This window comes from Prosopis cineraria, unplaced genomic scaffold (assembly GCF_029017545.1).
Source record: "Prosopis cineraria cultivar Desert tree isolate PC_DT_omini unplaced genomic scaffold, ASM2901754v1 PC10, whole genome shotgun sequence".
In the NCBI taxonomy this organism is placed as follows: Eukaryota; Viridiplantae; Streptophyta; class Magnoliopsida; order Fabales; family Fabaceae; genus Prosopis; species Prosopis cineraria.
In genome coordinates this window covers 6,678,776-6,702,741 of record NW_026555341.1, presented here as the reverse complement: position 1 = coordinate 6,702,741, position 23,966 = coordinate 6,678,776, and the positions used below count along the sequence as shown (strand labels likewise).

General features: G+C 33.0%; 3 protein-coding genes across 7 annotated transcripts; all 3 read left to right on the top strand.

Moving 5' to 3' along the window:
* The first annotated feature begins 688 nt into the window (after positions 1-688).
* Positions 689-5,758, top strand: LOC129321587 (plant UBX domain-containing protein 8-like). 3 transcript variants are annotated; one of them, XM_054967419.1, is made up of 12 exons: positions 689-1,005; positions 1,989-2,059; positions 2,194-2,486; positions 2,578-2,726; positions 2,809-2,892; positions 3,061-3,173; positions 3,347-3,557; positions 3,684-3,875; positions 3,957-4,088; positions 4,946-5,089; positions 5,182-5,238; positions 5,368-5,758. In XM_054967419.1, exons 1-12 carry the CDS (start codon positions 922-924, stop codon positions 5,473-5,475), a joined length of 1,638 nt encoding a protein of 545 aa, XP_054823394.1. In that variant the 5' UTR covers positions 689-921; the 3' UTR covers positions 5,476-5,758. The 3 variants fall into 3 exon arrangements, with proteins under 3 accessions (XP_054823394.1, XP_054823393.1, XP_054823392.1); XM_054967418.1 differs by having other exon boundaries at positions 2,794-2,892; positions 3,347-3,554; XM_054967417.1 differs by having other exon boundaries at positions 2,794-2,892.
* Positions 5,759-14,726: 8,968 nt separating this feature from the next.
* LOC129321581 (F-box protein PP2-A11-like) lies at positions 14,727-17,546 on the top strand. The gene is made up of 3 exons (XM_054967402.1): positions 14,727-15,218; positions 15,744-15,862; positions 16,847-17,546. The coding sequence occupies exons 1-3, from the start codon at positions 14,898-14,900 to the stop codon at positions 17,283-17,285; spliced, it is 879 nt and encodes a 292-aa protein (XP_054823377.1). The 5' UTR covers positions 14,727-14,897; the 3' UTR covers positions 17,286-17,546.
* Positions 17,547-19,861: 2,315 nt separating this feature from the next.
* On the top strand, positions 19,862-23,710 carry LOC129322326 (lysophospholipid acyltransferase 1-like). 3 transcript variants are annotated; one of them, XM_054968602.1, is made up of 9 exons: positions 19,862-20,288; positions 20,572-20,627; positions 20,735-20,955; positions 21,145-21,547; positions 21,918-22,003; positions 22,737-22,800; positions 22,889-22,998; positions 23,094-23,235; positions 23,561-23,710. In XM_054968602.1, the coding sequence occupies exons 1-8, from the start codon at positions 19,981-19,983 to the stop codon at positions 23,232-23,234; spliced, it is 1,389 nt and encodes a 462-aa protein (XP_054824577.1). In that variant the 5' UTR covers positions 19,862-19,980; the 3' UTR covers position 23,235; positions 23,561-23,710. The 3 variants fall into 3 exon arrangements, with proteins under 3 accessions (XP_054824577.1, XP_054824579.1, XP_054824580.1); XM_054968604.1 differs by lacking the exon at positions 23,561-23,710 and adding an exon at positions 23,401-23,528; XM_054968605.1 differs by lacking the exon at positions 23,561-23,710 and having other exon boundaries at positions 20,804-20,955; positions 23,094-23,528.
* Positions 23,711-23,966: the final 256 nt, after the last annotated feature.

Genomic DNA, 23,966 nt, shown 5'->3' with positions numbered 1-23,966 from the left:
ATTCACCTATAACACAGGATGAGTTGGGCCTGATGAGATCTGTATTCTCAATCGGGATTCCCATTGCCAACTAGGGTGGAACCCAAAAACAACTGAACAAACAACAACACAAGGGAAAAATAAAATAAAATAAAAGCAGCCATAGACGTTCATGAGACAGGTTTGGCTCCAAAAAAGGAAAATAAAAGTTAATTCCATTTATTAACAAATGAAGATAAAGTGCAAATAAAATTAAAAGATTCCTCTGGAAAAATAATAATGAAATCAAAACTAACCTTCAAAATTATGAGTACTCATCATCAACTATGCATTTTTTTTCAGCCAAAAAAAAAACAACACTATTTTTACATAATATAAAGCTGAAAAATCAGTTTAAAAATTAAATAAAATAAATACACTGAAGTTATTAAAAAATCTTCATGGCAGTAGTAAATAGTACATGAAACATGTCAATAAAAAATCCTATAAAATCTTTTTTAAAAATTCATGGTGACTAATTGTTTTTACTTTTTTACTCAGATCTTGTTATATCTTTTTTGTATTATGGTTTTAAAGATTAAAGGGTTACATGTTTCACATCCCCTAAACAATTTTTACCAAAAAAAAAAAAAAAGCTACATAAATCTTTTTCGTTTACATAAAATATTCATCAATTTACTTGTTGGGCTTTCCAAGCATATTGAAGCAACTTGTCCGGCAAGTCTCTGAGGGAATCCATGGCGTATGAGATTGGAGAAGTTCAGCTATTTCCATCGCAAGTATTTAACCCCCAAAATGCCCATTTCAAATATATTTCACCCAGTTATCTCTCACTTTTTCTGAAGCGCGACTAGGAAATTCTATATTAAAGAGAATTCAAAGAAGCAACAGTTAACCTTGCAGCTCAAATTCTGTTTCAACTTCCAAACCAATCAGATTCCAATGGCAAGGCCTAATCAGGAAGCAATTGAGACGTTCATGAACATCACGGGCTTATCTGAAGCAATCGCAGTGCAGAAGCTCGAGGTTAATTATCCTTCCTTTCTTCTCTTTACGATAATTGTCTTCGAGTCTGGTTTTAATTGAATCTTTAAAGAAAGAAGCAATGATAAATTAAGATTATTTTTATTTATGATTTTTCTGCTGGGTGCTGATTGGTCATTGTTAGAGTTGTCGTGCATTGTGCAGAGTTCATTTCTTTCATCTATGTGCCACAGCCAACATTTCTTTACTCTTTCTGAATGATTTTTTCAGTTCTAGAGTCGAGTTCAAACTCATAATGTTTTCTCGCTTAGTTGCCTCCTTCGGTTCTTTTGCTGATTTAGACCTTTTTCTTTTGGAGGCTGTAGGTGTTGAAATAATTCATCTAACTAACCAGAATGTTCTTATTTTCATTCTGATTAATGATAATTCCGCATTTTCATTCAAAACGATATTCTTATTTTGCGGAAAGGAATGAAAAAATCGGTGCATTAGCTATTCTTTTGTAATTACTGATCGAGTGATCGTTAGTTTCTAGTATTATAGGAAACATAGAATTTGATCATGCCATTGTGATTTTCTGTCTGCTGGGAAATACTGGGAAATCGTGTTGGCTGTATCTTACTATCAGGCGGTCGGTAACGGCTTTCAGTTTCTCATCTTTAATTGCAATATTTTGGTTGGCATTTTGGAATGAATGTTAATTGATAAAGACTAGCAATGTTGCGAGGACCACTAAGCCTCAAAGATTTGGTATGTAATTTGACAGCGTGTAGGCAGGTCTCTGTTTTTGTGATTTCTACGACATCGCTTCAAGAATCCCCCTCCAAAAAAATCCTGCCTGTGACGAGAGTTGTACATGTAAACTTGTCTTTTACTAATTATCTCGTCAAACTGTGGCATCTGATGTTAGTCAGTTAGACTAGGACCGGCTGTGTGCAGTTTTTGTGAATAAAATTTCTAGGCATTTGTTATTGTTAAGTACTTTGATAATGGCTCTCCTCTTCATTTTTTGTTAATGTCTTCAGGAGCACGATGGTGATCTTAGTGAAGCTATCAATGCACATTTTAATGAAGGAGACAGAAATTTGGCAACTAGGTAAACTCCTTTCCTTTTCATTAATGAATCCTTTATCTTCTAGAAAATCTTTTCCTTCCAGTATAACCTGTCGCATTCTGCATATTGATGTTTTCATATGATATTGATGTTTCAATTTGTTGCTCCATGACCAGCTCTCATGGCACGTCTGTTGCTGTTCCCCAAGATGATTTCATGGATACAGATGAACACCTTTATCGTCAACATGAAAGTTCTCTATCACACTTATCTTCAGCAGGAAATCACAATCCCTCTTCTCTTCTTGGTCCAACTGTTGGTCAAAGTGAATTTGATGCCCTTTCCGATCCATCAAACCAGTCACAATTTGTTTCTCCTCAAGCTGGCCTTGCTCCAATCACTGAAGATGTCACTGGAACTGTTAATGCTCATGGCCCAGATACTCATGGGACTGTGATCACTGATGCTGGTAATGTTCCCCCTGCCCATTATTCACATCAGGATGAACAGACAAATGCAATCTTGTCTACTGAAATGATTCAGTGCTGATACTTCTCTAGGTGGAAGTGCTCGACCTTGTGCTCCTTCAGATGAAAATCTGCCAGATTATAGTGATGACACAGAAGAACAAATGATTCGTGCTGCCATTGAGGCTTCTAAACAGGAGGTTGCGGAAAAGTACTCAGATTACAAAATTGGCGGACAAATTGTACATCTCTTTCTTGGATGGATTTTTTTGTGCACTATTCTATTGAAATGTTAACCTTAGGATTCAGCTTCCACTTGTGCAGGATTTAAGTGAATCTGGACTTCAGCAAAGGCACTCTCACTTGGAGGATCTTGAACTTGCCCATGCAATTTCATTATCCCTTAAGGTACAGCATGCATCTTAAATCTCTCTCTCTCTCTCCCATGTCATAATTCCTTGAACATTTTATCTGGACTAAGTTGGCCCAATGACCTCAAAGATTTAAAGACTTCTTTTACTTTATCATTCATCAATACTGGAACCTTGATTGCTTCTAAACATGGAATAAATCCAGTCAGCTGAACAAGAAAAAGCACAGCGCTTGCAAGGAGATGTTGGAGAACCAATAGTGGGGCCACCTAAGTCATCTGAGGTGGAACTTGTGAAAATAGCAGCATCAAATGGAAGGTTTAGTCTTTTTCTTCACATTTTATTTTGGCCATTTCACAAATGCATCTTGCTATGATACTGCAGTTGGAAGTGCTCTGCCATGTTGGCAGCCTCAGATTCAGTATTTTCCTAAAGGATAGGATATATTTTAAGATTTTAAAATCTAACAAGGGTGTTCATGATCGTTTCAGGTTGCAGGCAGGGAGTTCATTCTTCCAAGATGAAGCTGAAGATGTAGAGGAGCAGCCTCTAATTCGGAACAGGTCTAGACCTGTATGTTTGGGCTCCACAGATTTTGCTAAAAACACCGATGTCATTGAGACCAGCACACTGTCAAGCTTAGGAAATCATGATAACAGTAAAAATCCTCAGCATAACAGAAATGCCATCCACGAGGAGGTGGTATAGTCCTTCTATTTGTGAATTTTCCTCAAGGATTAACATTCATGTTCATTGGTCATATCATCGATTCATTTCAAGTAGTCCATGCCTCCTAATTCCTAATGTGTGAACTCTTTGAAATTGAAGTGGGGTGGCATGTCTTCCGAGGAGCATGATGAAGCAGTAATGCTCGAGGCTGCAATGTTTGGTGGAATCCCTGAAGGGAGTAGTTATGGCTTTCCAAATGAATTCGTGCAGAATAGGGTTTCCAATCCATTTCCTGCACCTCGCCTACCTTCACCATCACTCACAGCTCAGCGCTTGATAAGGGAACAGCAGGTATAATTTATTTCTTCTTGATTGCCAGAATGGTAGGTTGTTGCAGAAACATTGATTCTGGTTGATATTTATTTGATGAAGGATGATGAATATCTCGCATCATTACAAGCTGACAAAGAAAAAGAATTAAGGGCTGCTGAGGAAGCTGAGGCTGCCTGTGAAGAGGAAAGGAGGAAAGAGGAAGAATCACACAAGAAATTACAAGAGGAAAAGGTAATGTCTTTTTTAACTCACTACTTGCTACTACTCCTTGCACCCACACATCTTCCAAGTTTATTTAGTCTTACAATTGATCTAGTTACAAAAAACAATTCTTATGCATTTTGTTCATGTTGACATTAAAAAATCCTGCTAGAAGTGCCTATCTAATTACTGTCATGCTCAGTTTAAAGCTAGGGGTGCTAAACAAGAGTTGTGGCCTGGCGGAGATTTTGTGAGGTGGGCTACACATTGAGTGGCACTAACTTACCATGTTTCCTAGAAGAAAACTTCCTTGCCATGGACATAATACTAAAGCAAGGAATGGCGTGTCAACTGTCTCTATTACAACTCAGTAAACTAAATATCATGTTTGAATGATTGTATTTTCTGCCGGGAAACGATACAAAAGTTAACAAATGTTTAAATTTATGGAAAATATAGTGATATCGTGATATGCAGCAATTATAAATACTGAAAGAAGTGTTCAGATGAGCTAATGATAAAACTATATTAGTTAACAATGTTTTATTGAATGGCATGACATTATCGAATATTGACATTAACATAATGATTTTGTCATAGTTGTTCACTCGTCTTCTAGCATAATAAGTTGGCGTCAACTCTCTATTAAAGATGCAGTTGTATATTGAGTTGTTCGTTCTTGTAACTCTGAATAAATACTGTTTACTGAGATGTTGTTGCTTATTTCTCTATCCAAGAAAATTTGCAACAATTGTCTTTTCATTAGTTGTACCCCTGACTAGATTATACAAAACCTAAATAAATGTTAGTTCATCCTGCTGTCATCTGGAGAGAAGGAAAACTCCTACTTTCAAGTTGTTTAAAACTTGCATTTTCTTCTGCGTCAGGAATTGGAAAGACAGTTAGCTGCAAAAGAAGCTGCTCTGCCACCAGAACCATCCTCAGACGATGAGGGTGCTGTGACCTTGCTAGTGAGAATGCCAGATGGAAGCCGTCGTGGACGTCAATTTCTTAGATCTGACAACCTGCAGGTAAAAAGGCCTGCTTGAAATTATGCTCTGTTTGTCCTTCCTCTTGGTGCATTTACATTAAACCTGCTCATGGATTTTTTTTTTTTTTTCAGTCTCTTTTTGACTTCATAGATATTGGTAGGGTGGTGAAACCTGGAACTTACAGATTGGTGAGTAAACTCCAGAGCTTTACAGTTTTATCAGTCCAACTCTGAATCGTTTTGAATTATTGAGTATGATTAATTGTATAATAAAAAACTCTCCCGGTGATTGGGACTCTAATCTTATTCTTTGAACAGGTGAAACCATATCCTCGACATGCATTTACTGATGGAGAAAGTGCGTTGACACTGAGTGAACTTGGTCTAACAAGCAAGCAAGAAGCCTTGTTTCTGGAGTTAATCTAATGACCAGACTCCAGATTTCTAGAAAGCAATGCAATGAAGTTTGTTAAAATACAAATTAAAACCCACACCAATTTGATTTGGGTTTGTACTATTTGGATGAAATTACCTGTATATCTTCAGCTATTCAAAATCAACCTCCAAGTACAAAACCAACGCGGTTCTTACAGAAAATGGCTAATTCTTCGTGGGGGATGCTTTGTATGGTATACGAATACAGTGGCATGGGATTGAGATACAAGTCATCATTGTTATAGTTCAGGAAATTGCAAAATCTTTTCTCTTCTACGTGTCTACCTTTTCCGTGCTCTATATCTCTCGCAGGCCCTCCCGAGGGAAGATAATAAAATCTTGTATTTTAATACTGAGGTTTCTATTCCGAGATCAAATCATTAAGAGGAATGATGAGAGAAATTAAGGTCGAGATAGATAACAATAACATCTGTGTTGTTAGGGTAAAAAAAATCTGTAGCCCAATCGATTCAATTGAAGCCGATGAATGTCGTTCTAACCTCGTACTTTTAATAGCATAGGCTAGTGTCGTATCATACCCTATTATTTATCTGGAATAGTCAACATTGCAAAGCTGCACAATCACCAGAGAGGCGATATAGCACTAGATGTAAAGTCGTTGTCCTTTCAAACATTGAGATCAACGGTGCTGCTGCTTCCATGGACACTGGTGTAAATTAAATCGACCCCATAAAAGCAAACTGTAAAATGATTTCCTTGACTCTCAGGCAAGGGATCAGGTTAAATACTGCACGACTTCTTGATTTTAGTTCACTATACTTTCTCTTTAATCTAGTCAAATGGGTGCCATATGAACATTTTATTTTGAATTGTTAACGAAAACAAAATTATAATTAGTAAAATTATTTTCTTTCATAATTTCACTCAATTTTCAATTTGATTTTTATAATTTTCGAAATTTTAAGCAAGTCTTTATAGTTGAAAACTTGAAATAGTCTGTAATGTATTTAATAAGTTATTGTATTTTTGTCAATATTTTGTCCTATGTATGTGTCAATTTCAGTTATCAGACCAAGAAGTTTTAACAAATACTTACAGGGTTTTAACAACAGGGATTAAGTTAAAAATATTTCATTTCAAAGATTATGGTTGTAAATTTTATTATAATTAATTATATTGTAAGAAATCAAACCATTCCTATAAGATAATAATTTGTCCGGTCGCCTCTCTTTTGCTCTCAAAAAAAATATCCGGTCGTAGTATTTATATTATGAATTGTTTTCTTATGCATTGCCTGAAAAATAATTTAATTTAATAAAAAATATAGCTATTGGCCATAGCGCCATGCTTGACGGCGCCCACCAACGGCGGAGAGCAACTATTATGCCTCCATGCTCTGCTAATGTCTATATCTTTAATATGGGGAGGATGCATCATCAAGATGGAAATGCAACTAACGTTTGTGTTTATGCGTGTCGTATATTCCCTTCTATTCTCGTCTCCACTTACTGGCTATTGCTTACATCAACAAATTAAAAGAATCCAAAAAGTTGGGACTGAGTCTACTCAGAAGCTCTAGCTAGATTTCTGATCTGTTGTTCTTTAATTTGAACTTAGAAAGTGCAAAAGGATGGATTTGTTTCCTTTATCAACAACATATTTTCTGACTTTCACAATACGCCTTGGTTTCTCCTTTCTGGATTTGTGATTTGTGATGTAAAATAAAATGATCCTCAGCACAAGCTTGTTGATTTGCTAGCCCATCGCTCTGAGATAACGAAATTTGAAGGCTGCGTCTATGATCTAAATTCTAAACATTTGAAACGATCAAGGACTACTGGATAAATTCCAATTTTTTTTTCAATTATACATTGTCATACAGGTATATAACATTTTTAAAAATAATATTTTTGTTGAAAAATTCTTTTTGCAAAATTTATTTCATTGTTATTTATTTTGTGTTTGAGTAATAACTTTAATAAATTTTAATTTGAAAGAATTTATTCTACGAAAATATCTTTTCAAGACCAGATGAGAGACACGGTTTGTGTTGAGGACCAAATGGAAGTTTCATGAAAATTGAGTCAGAAAAAGAAGCAAAAAGGGCTGTAAATTTGAGCAATACATGGCAAAACTTGAAAGATCTTTAAAAACTATGCAAGAAATATTGCAAAATTAGGGGGAAATAAAGGGTTTGCGAAATAAGTAACACCTTTTGTAAAATTTTGAGGTCATTAATGCAAAATGTCTTCCATCTGGTCCTAAAAACAAATTTTTCCTTTGTTATATTAATCAAATGCGCATTTAAATATATTTTTTTACAGCAGAGGCGATAGTATGAGAATATCTTAGTCAACTTAGAAGTGATATTATGACTATTTTTCAAAATGTATCTTTTAATTTCGTCACAAGAATATGGGTTTTCAAGACAGTGGAAGTTATACTACATTTAAAACACATACATGACATGTCGGGGAAAATAAACACACATAACAGAAGAAAATAATTTACTAGAATATAATTATGATTTAAAAATTGATATAATATATAAAAGAAATCTTATATCAAAGTATTTAACGATTTTTTGTAATTGATGTGTAAAGTCTTTAGTTTGTTTAATTAGTGTTATCCACTTATCCTTTAACACGACATGATGATGTGGTTTGGAGCGCTCAACTTGAAATTAACTATGTTAATTGATTGAACCGCCACTTGGATTGGACATTGGAGTTAGCTCAAAATAATATTTAATTCAGAAATGTTGTATAAATAGTTTTTGAAGCAACCAAATTGTATATTATAATTTTTTTTTTTTCATGAGCCATATGCTTTTCTTGTCAGTAATATTCATTCAATGTAATGAAAGAGAACTGCTTCCTCCTCTTCGACACAAAGCAAACTAACCAACCTTACATTTATTAAAATATGAGAATTAGTAGTAGTTATATTCTTAAAACTGTTAAAATAAAAATAAAAAATATGCATTCCCTCCAATCACGATAAAGTACATGTCCTAGAAACTTGGTTGGTCCAAAATATATACATTGAGTAATTTTATTTTTATTTTTCAACTATTACTTATTTTATTTATTATTATTTTTTAAATGATATGGATATATTAAAATTTTAATTGTCATAGTCAAAACATTTATATAAAGTATTTAATAAAAGTATAATTGAAAAGGTGTAAAAAATTTAAAAGAATTAAAATTTCAACTAACTTTTTTTAATAACCTTGAAGTAGTTACTAATACCTTTTATATATTATCTTAGAAGGTGTAACTTTTCATTTTACTTTTATTTGTAGTTAATAATCATAATAAATTAAAATATAGGAATTCAAATCACAATAAATTAAACAATGAAGATAAAATTTAAAAATATTTAAAGACAACAATGCTTTTAAGGAAAAATAATAATAAAATCTTTTTGAATTATGTAAATGATATTTTGATTTCTTAAAATATCATAATTTTTTTAAAGTCTTTAAAAACTTTTCTATCATTAAAAAATTAATATAAATAATTAAATTATCTTTAATTTAAATATCAATTGTTTATTCACAAGTTTTGTTCTAACATTCATAACTTCTTTTTTTAATTGCAAAAATTTAATATCAATTCATAAGTTCGCATTTAAAATCATGATATTTCTCAAATTTTGCAAATATTAATTGTTATTTACAAGTTTTGTTTTAAAATTTACAATTTTTTTCTTAAAATTACAAGAATACAATAGCAAGTTCACATTTGAAATCCTGAACTAAAGACAATTTAATCATTTATATTAATTTCATGATGACAAAAAAATTTTTAGGGACTTCACGAAAATTACAACATTTTGAGGGATCAAAATATCATTTACATAATTTGAAGAAATTTTATTATCATTTTTTTCATTTTTAAAGGTTCTTTGATACTCAATACTGGTATTAAAAATGCAAACGAGTAGGGCGTGTTTGAATTTTCACTTGAAATCAATTCTAGCACTAAAATTATAATTTTGAAAAAAAATTATACAAACATCCTCAATTTTATAAAATTTCATTTGGCTTGTGAAAATCTATTTTGAGTAGGTTAGTTTTTCTCCATTTGCGATCCAATTATTAACATTTGAATATTTCCCATTTTCTCTATCCTTATAATTGATTTTGAAGAGTTATCCAAATATCTTTAATTATCAAACTTAATTTTAAAAAATATCATTCAAATATCATCATATTTTGCTAATCAGCGCAGCCCATTCCCTCGAGAACAGGTGAAAGAATATGACTGGATTATTTGTTTGTTGTCTTTGATTAATAATTAAGAAGAAGACAAAGACTCGTTCAATAGGCAATAGCACTGTTTTTTTTAAGAGAAGACACAATATTTAATTCTTATAAATTTTATTGAATTTTATTTTTAATCCTTTAGATTTTTTTAATCTTCAATTCCTATAATTTTAAAAAAACTGGGTATTCTTTGTTTTACAGTGATTTCAGTTTTTATAGAGATTTAAAATATTTAAAAAATTACAAAGACTGAAAATACTAAAAAAAATTATAAAGACTAAAAAAATTAATAAAACTATAAAGATTAGAAATTTTATTTTTTTCTTTTATTAATATATACGTCCAGTTGTTGGACTAACTTCCTTTTTAACACTGGTTTGGGCTAACAAATCAAATTTTGAACCAGATAATATAGCACTATTTTCGATCTTGCATTGAATAAAATGTTACATGCGAGATAAATTATTTTTAAAAATAATACATCTAACAACGATAAACTGAAAAATGTCTTTATTTTCTAAACAATATCAATAACAATAATTTAAGTATTTCTTATTGATATAGGTAACATTGTTGTAATAAGCACACAGGACCATGGGGAAGTATGATTGTTCCGGTAAAAACATTATATTTCCGAAATAATTTTATGAGACATGCAATGAAAGTATACATATATTCCTAAACTTTAAATACAAGACTTAAACATTTTACATAATTATTGTAGTTAAATAAAAAATGATAAATCAGTACATAATCAGACATAGAACTAAATATTTAGTGATATTTCCAAATCACATTGTTCCAGTAAATCAATGACGGTAACCACCAAAAGGATAAATATAAATTAAAGGCAAATAAAATTTGGCTGGGTAGGTGTGGGAGCCCATTTTGGGCAGGCCAGGCTGGGAGAGCCATGTCAGTCAAATTTTAATGGGTTAAAATTGTTTAATTCAACTTTATCTATTTTTATAGCCAGTCTCAAAATTAAATAAATGAAGAAAATTGTGTTAAACACTCAACATTTGATATAAAATTTTGTTGAATCTTATTGTTATTCTTGTTTAAAATTTTTAACTCATAACCAAAAGCTCAATTTAACCAACAAAAAAACTGTACTAATTTAATTAAATGTGTCAAGTTCGGGTTCCAAAAATACAAAAGTCATGACAAAAAAGTTTTCACTCAAGAGAATTACAGTTCCACTTTATTTAGATTAGTCTAGACCTCATTAAAATTACTTTAGCTTTACTTGGAGCAGGCAGATAATGATAGGTACTATACTTGGGGAAAAACAAAAAGTTAACCAGTAACTCCTTTTTTTTTTTTTGGCGCAGGATCTAACCTATATATATGTATATATATTTCCGGTTCTATCAACCACCAATAATATATAAAAACAAAAATATTGCCGCTTTTCATTTTTAAATACTAATCACTCTTCATCGAAGACGCCATAAAATAATAATTTATAGCTTCGGAGTTCACTTTATTAATCCTTGATCTAATCAGCTAAGCTGGTCTTCCTTATCCATATCTAGTGGATGGGCTATTCGTGCTGTAACACGTGCCATGCACGGCCATGAACAACGAATGTAAGGTTGACATGTAACCAAGCTGACTCAGAACCACGTTGAGCTGTCTCTTCATCACTTTCATTCTTTCATTAGCCTTGTGGCTCCCATGCAAAACTCCTTAATCACCACACTATTATTTTTCCATTTTCATTTCGACACTCCAACAACTTTCCCACTATTTTAATTATTTTATGTTCAAAATATTTGCGGGCGATAATGAAATACTAGTTCACACATTTTTTTTATTACTTGCTGTGTAATAGTACGTGTGGTCGCAGAACATGTAGACTGATTAATGAACGCAAGTATGTAACTGTTCATTGGTGGTTGATGTTCCCTTGCCGTAAATCAAAACGTAGATTTTTTACGTTCTTTTTTCTTTTTTGCTTGTTTTTTTTTAAATCCTCCCACGTGGGGACCGTCTGCGTGGACAATAAATAATTAAATAGTAAAACAACCCAGAGTCCGACACGCATATTGGAAATTTATATTTATAGTGTATATCCAGATAAAACATCGGGCGAATATTTACAAAAAAAATTCCCCTTGACAGGGGTTCTGTTTTTTAATATCTTTGGTCAATGAGTCTTTTTTGAAATTCTCCCTAAAACATTTTAATAAATCGTTCAATAAAAATTATATAATCATGGAGGTCTCACTCAATCGACGTAGAAGAAAAGTATTGTAACGCCAATCTACTTAAGTAACGTAATTGATTGCACAAAGTCTATTCAAAATTTAGATTATCTTATTGTTGGAAATCCTTTTTATGCAAAGTTACTTACAAGCATTATTCGTAACTTTTTTTTTTAATAATTAAGATTTACAAGTCAACTGCAGATGTGATATAGTTATGCCATTGCAAATGGGTGAGCATGGTGAATTAACAAGGTATTATTATTCTTGTTTGATAATGGGATGATATGTAAATAAATAAAATGGATAAACCAGAATGTAGACAAAGCTGACATTAATGAACTGAAAATTAATGAGTTTATTGTTTCTCATTTCAAGAGTAAACATGTTATGAAGTAGTCATGTAGCTTTTTTCTTAAAACGACATTAAATAAAAAACGACTCCAAGCAACTGGCTTGCTGTGTGTATTAATTGGACATAAACTATAACTAAGAAGAGTTTGCTAGTTTTTCGAGCTTTTGATTCTAATAAATACCATCAAGAGTACGTAGCCAAAAGAAGAAAAAAATATTACACTATTAAACACATTTTTCTTAAAGCAATTCATATGTATTAAGACCGATAAATTAAAAGAGATCCAAATGGATAAAATAAACTGCTGTCAAATTTTATAATGTTTTTTTTTTTAAATGATTCCATACACGAATAAAAATGAAGCTTCGGAGACAAACCAATCGATACATGACTCCAGAAAAATTGCTACTAACTTTGATTAAGAAATATTTCTTTTAAACCTTTTACCGCAAAAGGTTAACACACCATACAGAATGATATTGATATTTAATTTTGATACAGTGCGCAATCGAAGTTATGCTGATATAAAAAATTAATTTTAATAATTAAATAATGATATCACAACATGCTATATATTAAAATGAATTTAAATTTAAATGGGAAGGATGATATTAAATGCTACTCAATCGTCAATCAAACATAACTTTTGAAATAAAAACACGCAATATAATACATCCTCAAGTCCCTTCCCATTAGCAATCCACGCACGGCCATTGTTTATTCTCGCAACTTGTGCTTCGGTTTCTTTCAGGGTGGAATATTTTATGTTATATCGGTCTAGCATTTTACAATAAGGGAGAACAAATTAAAAATTAAAAAAAATAATAATAAAGCCATTATTGTTGACTCTCATTGCCGGAGTATCTCTTGCTTGTGTGATTGAAGGCATTATTTCCATGTTCATGACAGCATTTAGCACTGTTTTTAAATTCATATTGGCTAAAATAGTTGGGCCGATCAAATCATCACTCGAAGAAGAAAACAATCTGGTTCAATTATTTAACCCATTCTAATAGTTGATCCACTTTGATCTTGACAGTTTTTGAAGACTAGGAGTAAAAGCTTGGGACCTAAACTGTGTGAACTATTTTGACTCATTTTTTAATATATAAATATATATATATATATATATGCATATTAGTTTTTATTTATTTATTATATCATCACTTTAACTGGTTAAACCATGAAATTCATGACCCGTTGATCTTTCTAATTCATTGTTTGATCCAGCATTTAAAACATTCATTTCTAGTTGTATTAGGCATATATGAAAAAAAAAAAAAAAGCCTTATTTAATGGTCGCTTGTTTCATAGTTCTATTCAAATATGGGTTTTTGTTTGCTTAGAGTGAACATGCATGTAAGGCAATGGCAACATTTACACTATTTTACAAGGTTAATATGCAATTTAAATCTATAGGTTCATGAGTGATTTGAATTTTAAATTTTTAAAAGGTGCATTATAAATTCTAAATAATTAAAATTAGGATAATTTTATCTATGATGTTAAATTTCAACAAATATTCATTAAATTGAGGCTCATTGTGTAATTTTTATCAAATTCCATATTCCCTCTCCCCCCTAACCTCATTTAATGAAAATCACACATTGAGTCCCAAATTGGTGAAGTTTGTTAAAGTTTAATGGTAATGGTAAAGTTGCTTCAACTTTAATTATTTAAGATTTATAATGCACTTTTTAAAAAATTTAAGGTTTAAATCATTTTTAAACTTATAATTTAATATTTAAATTGCATATTAACTCTATTTTATACTTTAAAAAGAGTGTTAACTACACATTATTTATTATTGTAGGAATTTCAAAAAATATATATATTAGATGGACTTTATATTGGATTTAGAAAGACTAATTTATTTATTACTCAATCCTAAATAGAAAATAGTATAATATAATACAATATAGATAAAATAAGAAATATATTAATGAAAAGAGCAACCATAAACAAGTGCAATTAAAAAAAAACTTGATTTGAATTCGGCAAATGACCAAAACCCACTCACCCATTAAATATCTCACGTTACATGATAATAATCATTTAATTTAATCAAATGATTATAAAAAATTTTATCACATGACATTTAAAAAATATAAAGTTTCAAATTTTTGGATTGAACAACATACAAGAGAAGTGTTTTGATATTAAGTATTGTTTTGAATTTTTTTAAGAAAAATTTACATCAACGATTGTCAAGCATTGATGAAATATGATCCAATAAATGTATTTAGGAATATGTTTAGGCTATTCACCAAATTCAAATAAAAAAAAATTAAAGCTGTTCTGTTATAGCAATGGTTAAAGATAATCCGTTTTGTTTTGTTTTGGTTTTTCACTTGGCTAACATCCTGCTTTGATACAGTCTTAATACATTAATAAGCCTCGTCATCGTCATTATCTAGTACACCATATCCACTTTTCTCCAAAAGAGGACGACCTGTCTCAGGAAACATACCAACAAATTCCACGTACGGTGCTAGATACGCGTCCTTTTATAAGAAACCCAGCTTTCATCATTTCAATCCTCCCTCTGCTCGAACCGGCTTTCCTCTGAGTTTTCCAACATTCCAGTCTTCTTCCTTCTGTTTCTCTTCTTGGGATGGGTGTTGGATCTTCATCTTTGCATGGAGCACGATATGGTGCTTCGATTGTGCCGTCTAAACCCGCTCTGGGGGATTTACCCGAGGATTGTGTCGCTTGGATCCTCCAATATATGGATCCTCCCCAGATTTGTAAACTCGCCAGCTTGAATCGGGCTTTTCACGGCGCTTCCTTGGCCGATTTTGTGTGGGAATCCAAGTTGCCCTCCAATTTTGATGTTCTTGTTAAGAAAATCTTTGGTGATCTTCCTACCAATTTGGGAAAGAGAGGAATTTATGCAAAGCTGTGCCAGCTTAATACTTTTGATGACGGCAATAAGGTACCTAAACGATCCACTCGCGAGTTGTTTGGTATCGAGGAACACTTTGGGTTGGGGGGGGGGGGGGGGGCTGACGTTTTAGGTTTTCCCGAGTATTATGAACTTGAAGAGGCTCTGATCTTGAAATATAGAATTGGGGCTGAAGGAGAGGGAAAGGACTCGGTCTTCCTTTTTATGGAACGGGGTTGATTAAATTTATGAAGGGATTGCAAACACGATTTATAGTCTCTCGAGCGTATTGGTGTGTCGCTTGTCCTCTGTCTTAATTTCAATAGCTCCATGTGATATCTTATCTTGCTTTCATTTTTATCATCAGTGGAAATATTTCTACCCAGTCACACTATAACAGAATAAAGTAATTTATTATGCCCGGGGGGGGGGGTGTTTTTTTTTTTTTTTGGGGGGGTAATGTTACGTAAATATTTTTTTTTTTGGGGGGTAATGTTACGTAAATATTTTCCTTCTCTATGATTCTCTTAGCCAGCAGATTAAGTAAAGGTGTTTATAATGTGGGTTTTTATGCAGAAAGTTTGGCTGGATAAAAACACGGGTAAACTTTCTTTGGCTATATCGTCAAAGGGACTGTCAATAACCGGGATTGATGATCGAAGATATTGGAATCATATTCAAACGGAAGAATCTAGGTGAGATTCTTCACACCTATCGTTGCATCAAGTGTGGAAATTTCACAGAAATGAGAATAGTTCGGTTCTCTAGATGTAATAGAAATATTTTTGGATGGCTTGTTTAAGTTAGCGCTTGCTTATGGAGGAGTTTATTCTCTTACGTTCTTTTCCTCTTCTTTTGTTGTCACTTAATGATTTCGTGACTGAATAAGCTTGGGATATGTATTATCAAATTATAGCCCAACTAAGTTATACTTTGTTGGCTATACTGATCCTTCTCTTCGATAACTCTAATGCAATCCTTTCTCCTTTGAAGATTTTGGATCTTGTAGTGTCCAATTGTACGGTTTTGCTCTCATTTTCTTGTGAACACCTATTAGAGTCTCTATTCTCCATGCCCTAGTGCTGCATGATTCTCTTCATGTTCTAGAAAGAATAATTAATTAATTGAGATTTTCATTTCTTTACAATCGTAAGGTGGAATTCAATGTTCAGATCCATTTCAATAATAAATATACACATCTGGGTTTAATAAAAGCAGCCATTCATGACCGAAAAGTTGGTTGGCTTGCCACGCTGTCATAGTAAATGCATGTTAATGAACATGCTTCATGTGACAGCTGTCGTTTTTTGTCCTCTTCAATATCTGGCATGTTGATGAATGTGCTTTTTTTTTTGGGGGGGGGGGGGGACTGAGCTGAATGTACTAAACATGAAAAGAAACGGAAAACTATTCAAGTGAAGGTTTCTTTTTTAAAAAATCACAAAAATGAGCAGCTTTGAAGGATACCAGGTTGTCAATATTGATGAAGTTTGAATGTCCTCACTTTATGGTGCATGTAAATCCAGAGCAAGGAAGTCAAACTTTTTTTCAGACTAGTCATGGAGTTTAAAGTCAAATGGCTTAATTTCATAAAAAAAAGGAGTTAAATGCTCTTTGTAAGCAATAAGTCTAATCCAATAATGTTGTAATTAACCCATACTTGTTTCCATTGCGTGCAGATTCAATACAGTAGCATATCTACAGCAAATTTGGTGGTTTGAAGTTGATGGGGAAGTTGATTTCCCATTCCCAGAAGGGACATACAGCCTCTATTTCAGAACACATCTTGGTCGACCCTCCAGGAGATTTGGACGACGTGTATGCAATAATGAGAATGTTCATGGGTGGAACATTAAGCCCGTACGATTACAGCTATGGAGTTCAGATGGGCAGTACTCTGCCTCTCAGTGTTTTCTGGAAGGACCTGGCAAATGGAGTTATTACCATGCAGGCGATTTTGTGGTTGGCAATGGCGCCAACACATCAACCAAAATCAAGTTCTCGCTCACTCAAATCGATTGCACTCATACCAAAGGTGGTCTCTGTTTAGATTCTGTGATTATATGCCCAACTGAGTTCAGAAAGCTTCAACCATTTTTGAACTCAAATTCCTCTTAATGTCTGTGTAGGGAAGGAATCAAAATGTATAATCTGTGTTATATGTCATAGGTTGGGGGGCGCTGTGTAGATAGATCGAGAGAATCGAGTTTTTTGTGGTTCTGAGGCTAGAGGATAGCATGAGGCAGTGTATATATGTATATATTTTTCTCTGAGATGTTTATTAATGTTGCTCATGTTTTTTTTTTTTTGGGTATTGTAACGAGGAATTGTTCCAATGAATTACTTATTCACCATTTTGATCGGATTATGCTACTGTTATCTTTCTGAAGTTATTTTTACCATGAAATTTAAATTCCAGTTCTAGTGTCATATTGAGGGCCACAGCTGTTTTCATAGGATGGAAGAATAATATAATAGAAGTGTTTGTTCCCCTAGAGAAATTGAGATGACTCAGGAGAAACTCAGTCTTGGCTTTATCACATATATATTCGAAAAATAGAACAAACCAAACCGTCATGCTTATCATATGGAATTGGAATCTAGTCTAAAAGGCTTTATTAAAGGATAGCAGGCCTAAACTTGATGTACTTTGGAGATTCTACTACTGTTTATTTGAAAAGTTGGCTAAATCATAGTCCTTGTTTCTCAAATAAACTCTTCCCACGCTTTTTCGATCCCACCAAATTTGTGACCTGTCATTTTGGTCTGAGATTCTGGTTCAGAATCGATGAAACTGGCTGCGTTGCTTGAGTTTTCCCGTTATCTATTGAGAACCATCAATTAATTGAAGAGAGTGAAGGTTTGTTCAATTTTTAGTCCCATTTTTAATTTTTAAAAAATATTTTGCAAGCTATTTTTTTAAAAAAACAAAGTAACAATGTGTTTGATTATGTTAATTTAAAAATAATTTTTTTGTTAAAAAATAAAATCAGTCAATGATGATGATTGGCAGTAATTATTAGCAATGATTTATGATAATAGTTGGTCATGGGTAATGGGATGGTTTGTTAGTCAAGATAATCAACATTATTTAATGGTAATAATCAATAGCAATGACTAACGATGATGATGGTTGATAATAATAATTGTTGGGAATTCACAATGGCCCGTTGACCACAAATAGTGATGATAATAGGAATTGGCATGAATTTTTTTTAAAAATGTTTTAAAAAAAATAAGAATAATTTTGAAAATCATTTAGTTGTAAGCATTTACTTAAATGAGTTCTTTTTTTTTTGAAAAAACTAAAAAAAAAATTAAATTGGGTTCGCATTTTATGGTCATCAAACTATTGCGCTCATCTTTTATAATGCGATTTGAATCCTATACATTAAGTTAGACAATATAGCTTGAAAAATTGTAAATTGTAATTTTTAAATTGATAAATTGATTTTTATGTCTTTGAGATGGGATGTGTATAAGATTAGTTTTATTTTATATTATATGTCCATTAAAATAAAAAATATTTAAAATATAAAAATTAAATTAAATTAAATACAGACACAAACAAAATCTATCTAAATAATCCAGATTGATGGAGAGCTACCGTGATCATCTTTTTCATGAGTGCTCCCCACCAACCAGTGTATCTTAATTGCTCCATGTGACTCCACTTGCCTGAAACAAAAATAAATAAATTAGAAAGGGCAAAAATAAACCAAAGCCCAAAAAGAAAAGAAAAGAAAACTAAAAACAAGAAGAAACGATGAAATCAGAAGCAAATTTGTGAGCGAAGCAAATCAGCTTCACACATTCTACCATCCGCCACCAAACATGAGTCCCAACATTAAGTTCAGAACTCTTGATTTCCTCCGCCTGCAATATGGTTCACTTGAATCCCCCAATGTTTGTCCCATCATTAGTCATTCCCTGTCTCAAATTCAGATCGCCGCTTTAGTAGAGATCTCAGCGATGGCAGCAGAATCCACTTCCAACACTACCCTTCTAAAGCCTGCTCACCAATGAGCTGGCTCAGAGTAACCGTAAAACTTTGTTCATAAAAATAAAAATAAATAAATGCTCAATAGATACCCCTTCAAGCTTCAATCCTTCCCATAAAAAAAAAATAATTGAAAGTGGTTTTATATCATTAAAATGATAAAAAATTATGATTATTTTTCAGAATATTTATTTAATTAAAATTAATATATCCTAATTATTCTTAATTTTATTATTATACAATCTCTCTCTATAATACAATTAACAAAAACATTTCTGAAAAAATTAATATTATTGACTTTTTACAAATTATTCTATATCTCAGACTAACACTAACTAATAAAAATTTCCTGTATTTTAAACTAGAGAAAATAATATATTAGCAGGCAGACGTTAGAAGGTTACGTAGTATTTATCCTTTCTGAAAAAAAAAATTCAAGTGACATGCTTTGCGTTTATTTTTTTTAATAATAATACATTGTTTATATTTTTTGCCAGCATTTTACATATCATATTCTCACATACAAATATATTCTTTATATTTTTTTACCAGCATTTTACATATCATATTCTTACATACAAAGATATTCTTACCCAACGCTTATATTTATTGATGATTTGAGCCATAAAAGGATAGGGATGTAATTTCAGAACAACTCAATGAATAAATCCAATCCAACTTTCTACATTTAATTTCAGAATTAAATCTGCGTCGATCCCCTCACCACACGAAACAGCTGAAGCTGTTGTGTTGACGGCACTCAAATTCCTGAGGAGATCGAATTGGTGGCGGCTAGGAATCTGAGGCAAGGCCATGGGCATGGAGATGGACATGGATTCCATGGCGGGTGCCATCGGGGTTTCGGTCCCTGTACTTCGTTTCCTTCTCTGTTTCGTGGCCACTATTCCCGTCAGCTTCCTTGCGCGATTCGTTCCTGGTTCACTTCTCAAGCACCTTTACTCCGCCGGAACCGGTGCTCTTCTCTCCTACGTCTCTTTTGGATTCTCTTCCAACCTCCATTTCTTGGTTCCTATGTTAGCCGGCTACGCTTCCATGATTCTTTGTCGCCCTCGATGTGGGATCATCACATTCTTTTTGGGATTTGGTTACCTCATCGGTTGGTATGTCAAGGGTTTTAACTTTTAATCCCCCCTTTTGTTTATTTAAAAATAATGTTCTAGTTTTCTCTAAACTAGATTTAACTCTCTGTGAGGGTCAACTGTTAGTTTTGAGCAATTCAGTGCCGTTTAATCCCTGGTCTGCTTTCATCATTGTCACTGTTTCATTTGCTTATTTAAGCATTATATTACGTGGTCTAGAATTCTTGCGAGTTTATTGATTAATTTCATGCACGCCCTTAACAGTCTCCTTCAAAGTTTTGACTGCTGATATGTGATTGTGTAGCCATGTATATTACATGAGTGGAGATTTATGGAAGGAGGGTGGTATCGATGCTACCGGTGAGCGTTAATTCATCATTTTCGATAAATGGATCAGAAGTTTTTTCTGCACTTTATTGTTTAAGCATTAACTTTGTTGGGTGGCTGAATTTTCTTCCTCGAAAAAGGTGCCTTGATGGTGTTGACATTGAAGGTCATCTCGTGTGCAATAAATTATAATGATGGGTTGTTGACAGAGGAAGGTTTGCGCGAGGCACAGAAGAAAAACCGATTGATTAGATTGCCTTCGTTGATTGAGTACTTCGGTTACTGCCTCTGCTGTGGGAGTCATTTTGCTGGTCCAGTTTTTGAAATGAAGGATTATCTAGACTGGGCTGAAGGAAAGGGGGTACGTTTATTGAAAATTTTCGTTTGATACACGTGATAGAGTATCCAATTCCTGTGGGTTAATTTCACTTCCTTTAATCAACTATTGTGCCATTCCCGAGGAGAAAGAGGGTCGCTTTGACATTTGTCATGCTGATTACTTCTATCCTGTGATATTTGGTATTTAAATTTTTGTCTTAATTGTTTTTAGCTTTGGAGCACATCAGCAAAAGGACCATCACCATATGGGGCAACTATTCGAGCGCTTCTACAAGCTGGCTTATGTATGGCCATGTATCTGTACCTGGTACCACATTTTCCTCTGTCTACGTTTGCTGAACCCATGTATCAAGAATGGGGTTTCTGGAAACGGTTGGGATACCAGTATATGTCTGGCTTTACAGCGCGATGGAAATATTATTTCATTTGGTCAATCTCAGAGGCTTCAGTTATTATTTCTGGCCTTGGCTTCAGTGGCTGGACAGAATCCTCTCCTCCAAAGCCACGTTGGGATCGGGCCAAAAATGTGGACATAGTAGGTGTTGAGTTTGCAAGGAGCGCTGTTGTGATACCACTTGAGTGGAACATACAAGTCAGCACCTGGCTTCGTCATTGTGAGTTTACTGCTTTTGCGTTTTGAGGCTTTCCTTGCTTATCATAATAGCTTGCTAACATCTCTTTAATTAACAAATGAAACTTAATTAGAAGAATGACAATTCAACTCCAAAAGATTGAATTAATAAAAATTACGTCATTGAAAAAATTTTCTAAAAAAAATGAGTTGAAAATATCAATTCAGACAATTGCTAAAGTAATTGATTATAATTAGTTAGTTAGATTGGTTTTTTCTTACATCATTATAAAATAATAACTTCTATTCTTGAATTTATCTTTTAACTTTACTATGAGCGATAGTATTATCAAGCACTGGACAGCAGTTTTATTTATCTAGTGTTAATATTACCAATGTTTGTGTCTTTTTAGATGTTTATGAAAGGCTTGTTCAGAAAGGGAAGAAAGCTGGCTTCTTTCAGTTACTCGCCACACAAACTGTCAGTGCTGTTTGGCATGTAAGTTCAAACTTTGCCGTGTTTTAAGTTAGATATTTGTTTTGTACTTTGTATCTCGCATCTGCATCCTGCATTGTCATTACTTCAAGATTAACTTCCTGTCAAAATAAAAAAGGTGGTCCCTTTTTTCCCTGAAGTTGGAGTGCTAGTTGAACTCAATACAATAGTTATGCATTTTTCCTTATCCATTTTATATGCTGCTCTTGTACGCTTTGATCATGAATGCGTAGTTGTATAGAAGTAACTAATTGGTTATTGGACAGATTACCCAGGGTCTGTACTATTTACTGTCCGACTGAAAACATGGATCCTTAAAATATGATCTATGCTTGATATAGGTTTTGCATCGAACAACTTTCCTGTTCTTGCATTTTCGAATCCATACCTCATGTCCTATGTCTTGTATCTATTTCCATGTATCTGTGTTGATATTTTCTCCAGCCTTGTGTACTGTCCCAATCCAGCTAGAGATGCACACAAATTTTCTTGACGTGAAACCACAAATTGTTAAGACAACCTTTGTTGTTTATCATGCTACCAGTAGCACTGAAATGCATGTGCCCTTGTTCAGCAAAAAACTTGGACCGTGGAAACATGGGACACACTAGCAACATGAAGAAAGTTGCCTGGAAAAATTTTTCAATTACTCCACTTTTTGATACTGTTTAATCCAAGCTGTGTGCCATGAGGTCTCAAATCAGGTGTTTCCCTTGTTTTGACTTTTTTATTACAGGGACTATATCCTGGGTATATCATATTCTTTGTTCAATCAGCTTTGATGATTGCCGGGTCCAGAGGTAAGCAATGGGTTACATTTATTTGCGGTCTCTTTTATTGGTTCAGATAATTAACCTTTTGTTATCTCGGTTTGTTCTTTTGGAGCAGTCATTTACAGGTGGCAACAATCTGTCGCTCCAGCAGTGGCTAATGTCTTATCGTTTATGAATTTTCTATACACAATTTTGGTTCTTAATTACTCCTGTGTTGGTTTCATGGTTCGTTCTCCTTCCCTCCCTCCCTCTTATAAGCATGCTTGAATGTTTCATCCTTACACAAACATGCTAATGCTTCCAAAATTTGTGTGGAATAGGTGTTAAGTCTGCGTGAAACTCTGGCCTCATATGGAAGCGTGTATTATATTGGAACTATTCTTCCCATTGTAATGATTCTTTGTGGTTACATTATCAAACCTGGGAAACCTGTCAGACCCAAAGCTCGGAAGGCTGAGTGAGGTAGAGAATGCATTGTCTGGTTTCAGAAAATTTTAAAATCAGATGAGGAAATTTCAGTTTCTTCGATTTTTATTTTATTGAAAAATTGTAACAGGTTCTTTGGTATTGGAAATAGTTAAGTTTGTACACACATTTGCTTTGCCATTAAATTGTATCTTCTTGCAGCATCGCTTCGAAGTATGTTTTTTGGGCTCTGTAAAAGGAAGAGTTGAAGAAAATGATTCTGAACTACCTCTTGGCTGAAATTCTTTCCCGGATGATCAAATATTAATTCAATTTTATTTTCTTTATTATTATTATAATTATTATTATTTTAATTTTTCAGGATGCCCGCTTTCGAGCTGTGGCCTTGCAGATTTGTTCAGTTTTCTTTCTCAAAGGACTAGAGTTTAAAAATGACAAGTAGACATATTCTCTTTTTGATCAGTTTAAAAATGATAAGTAGGCATATTTAAACTGTTACAGGACAAGTTATATTATATGGGGAGTGAATGTTGGATTTTAAATGGACAGTAAGAGTAAGGTTCAAGTAGCAAAGATGAGAATGTTAAGATAAATATATAAGTGTATATATGAAAATAAAATTCGAAATAAGCATATATAAAAAAAGTAAATATAGTATCTATTAAAAAAAATGATAGAGAATTGTTTAAATTGGTTTGAATAAATATAAAAAAAATTGCAGGAGGTATCAATAAAAAAAGTAAATTAGATAATTTTGAATTATGCAA

Coding starts and splice junctions, on each gene's coding strand:
- LOC129321587 (XM_054967417.1), top strand. CDS start 922: ATGGCAAGGCCTAATCAGGAAGCAATTGAGACGTTCATGAACATCACG. Junction 2,487..2,577: donor GACTGTGATCACTGATGCTG/GTAATGTTCCCC, acceptor ATACTTCTCTAG/GTGGAAGTGCTCGACCTTGT. Junction 2,893..3,060: donor CAATTTCATTATCCCTTAAG/GTACAGCATGCA, acceptor GAATAAATCCAG/TCAGCTGAACAAGAAAAAGC.
- LOC129321581 (XM_054967402.1), top strand. CDS start 14,898: ATGGGTGTTGGATCTTCATCTTTGCATGGAGCACGATATGGTGCTTCG. Junction 15,219..15,743: donor CTTTTGATGACGGCAATAAG/GTACCTAAACGA, acceptor GTTTTTATGCAG/AAAGTTTGGCTGGATAAAAA. Junction 15,863..16,846: donor ATTCAAACGGAAGAATCTAG/GTGAGATTCTTC, acceptor CATTGCGTGCAG/ATTCAATACAGTAGCATATC.
- LOC129322326 (XM_054968602.1), top strand. CDS start 19,981: ATGGGCATGGAGATGGACATGGATTCCATGGCGGGTGCCATCGGGGTT. Junction 20,289..20,571: donor TTTGGTTACCTCATCGGTTG/GTATGTCAAGGG, acceptor GTGATTGTGTAG/CCATGTATATTACATGAGTG. Junction 22,801..22,888: donor GATGATTGCCGGGTCCAGAG/GTAAGCAATGGG, acceptor CTTTTGGAGCAG/TCATTTACAGGTGGCAACAA.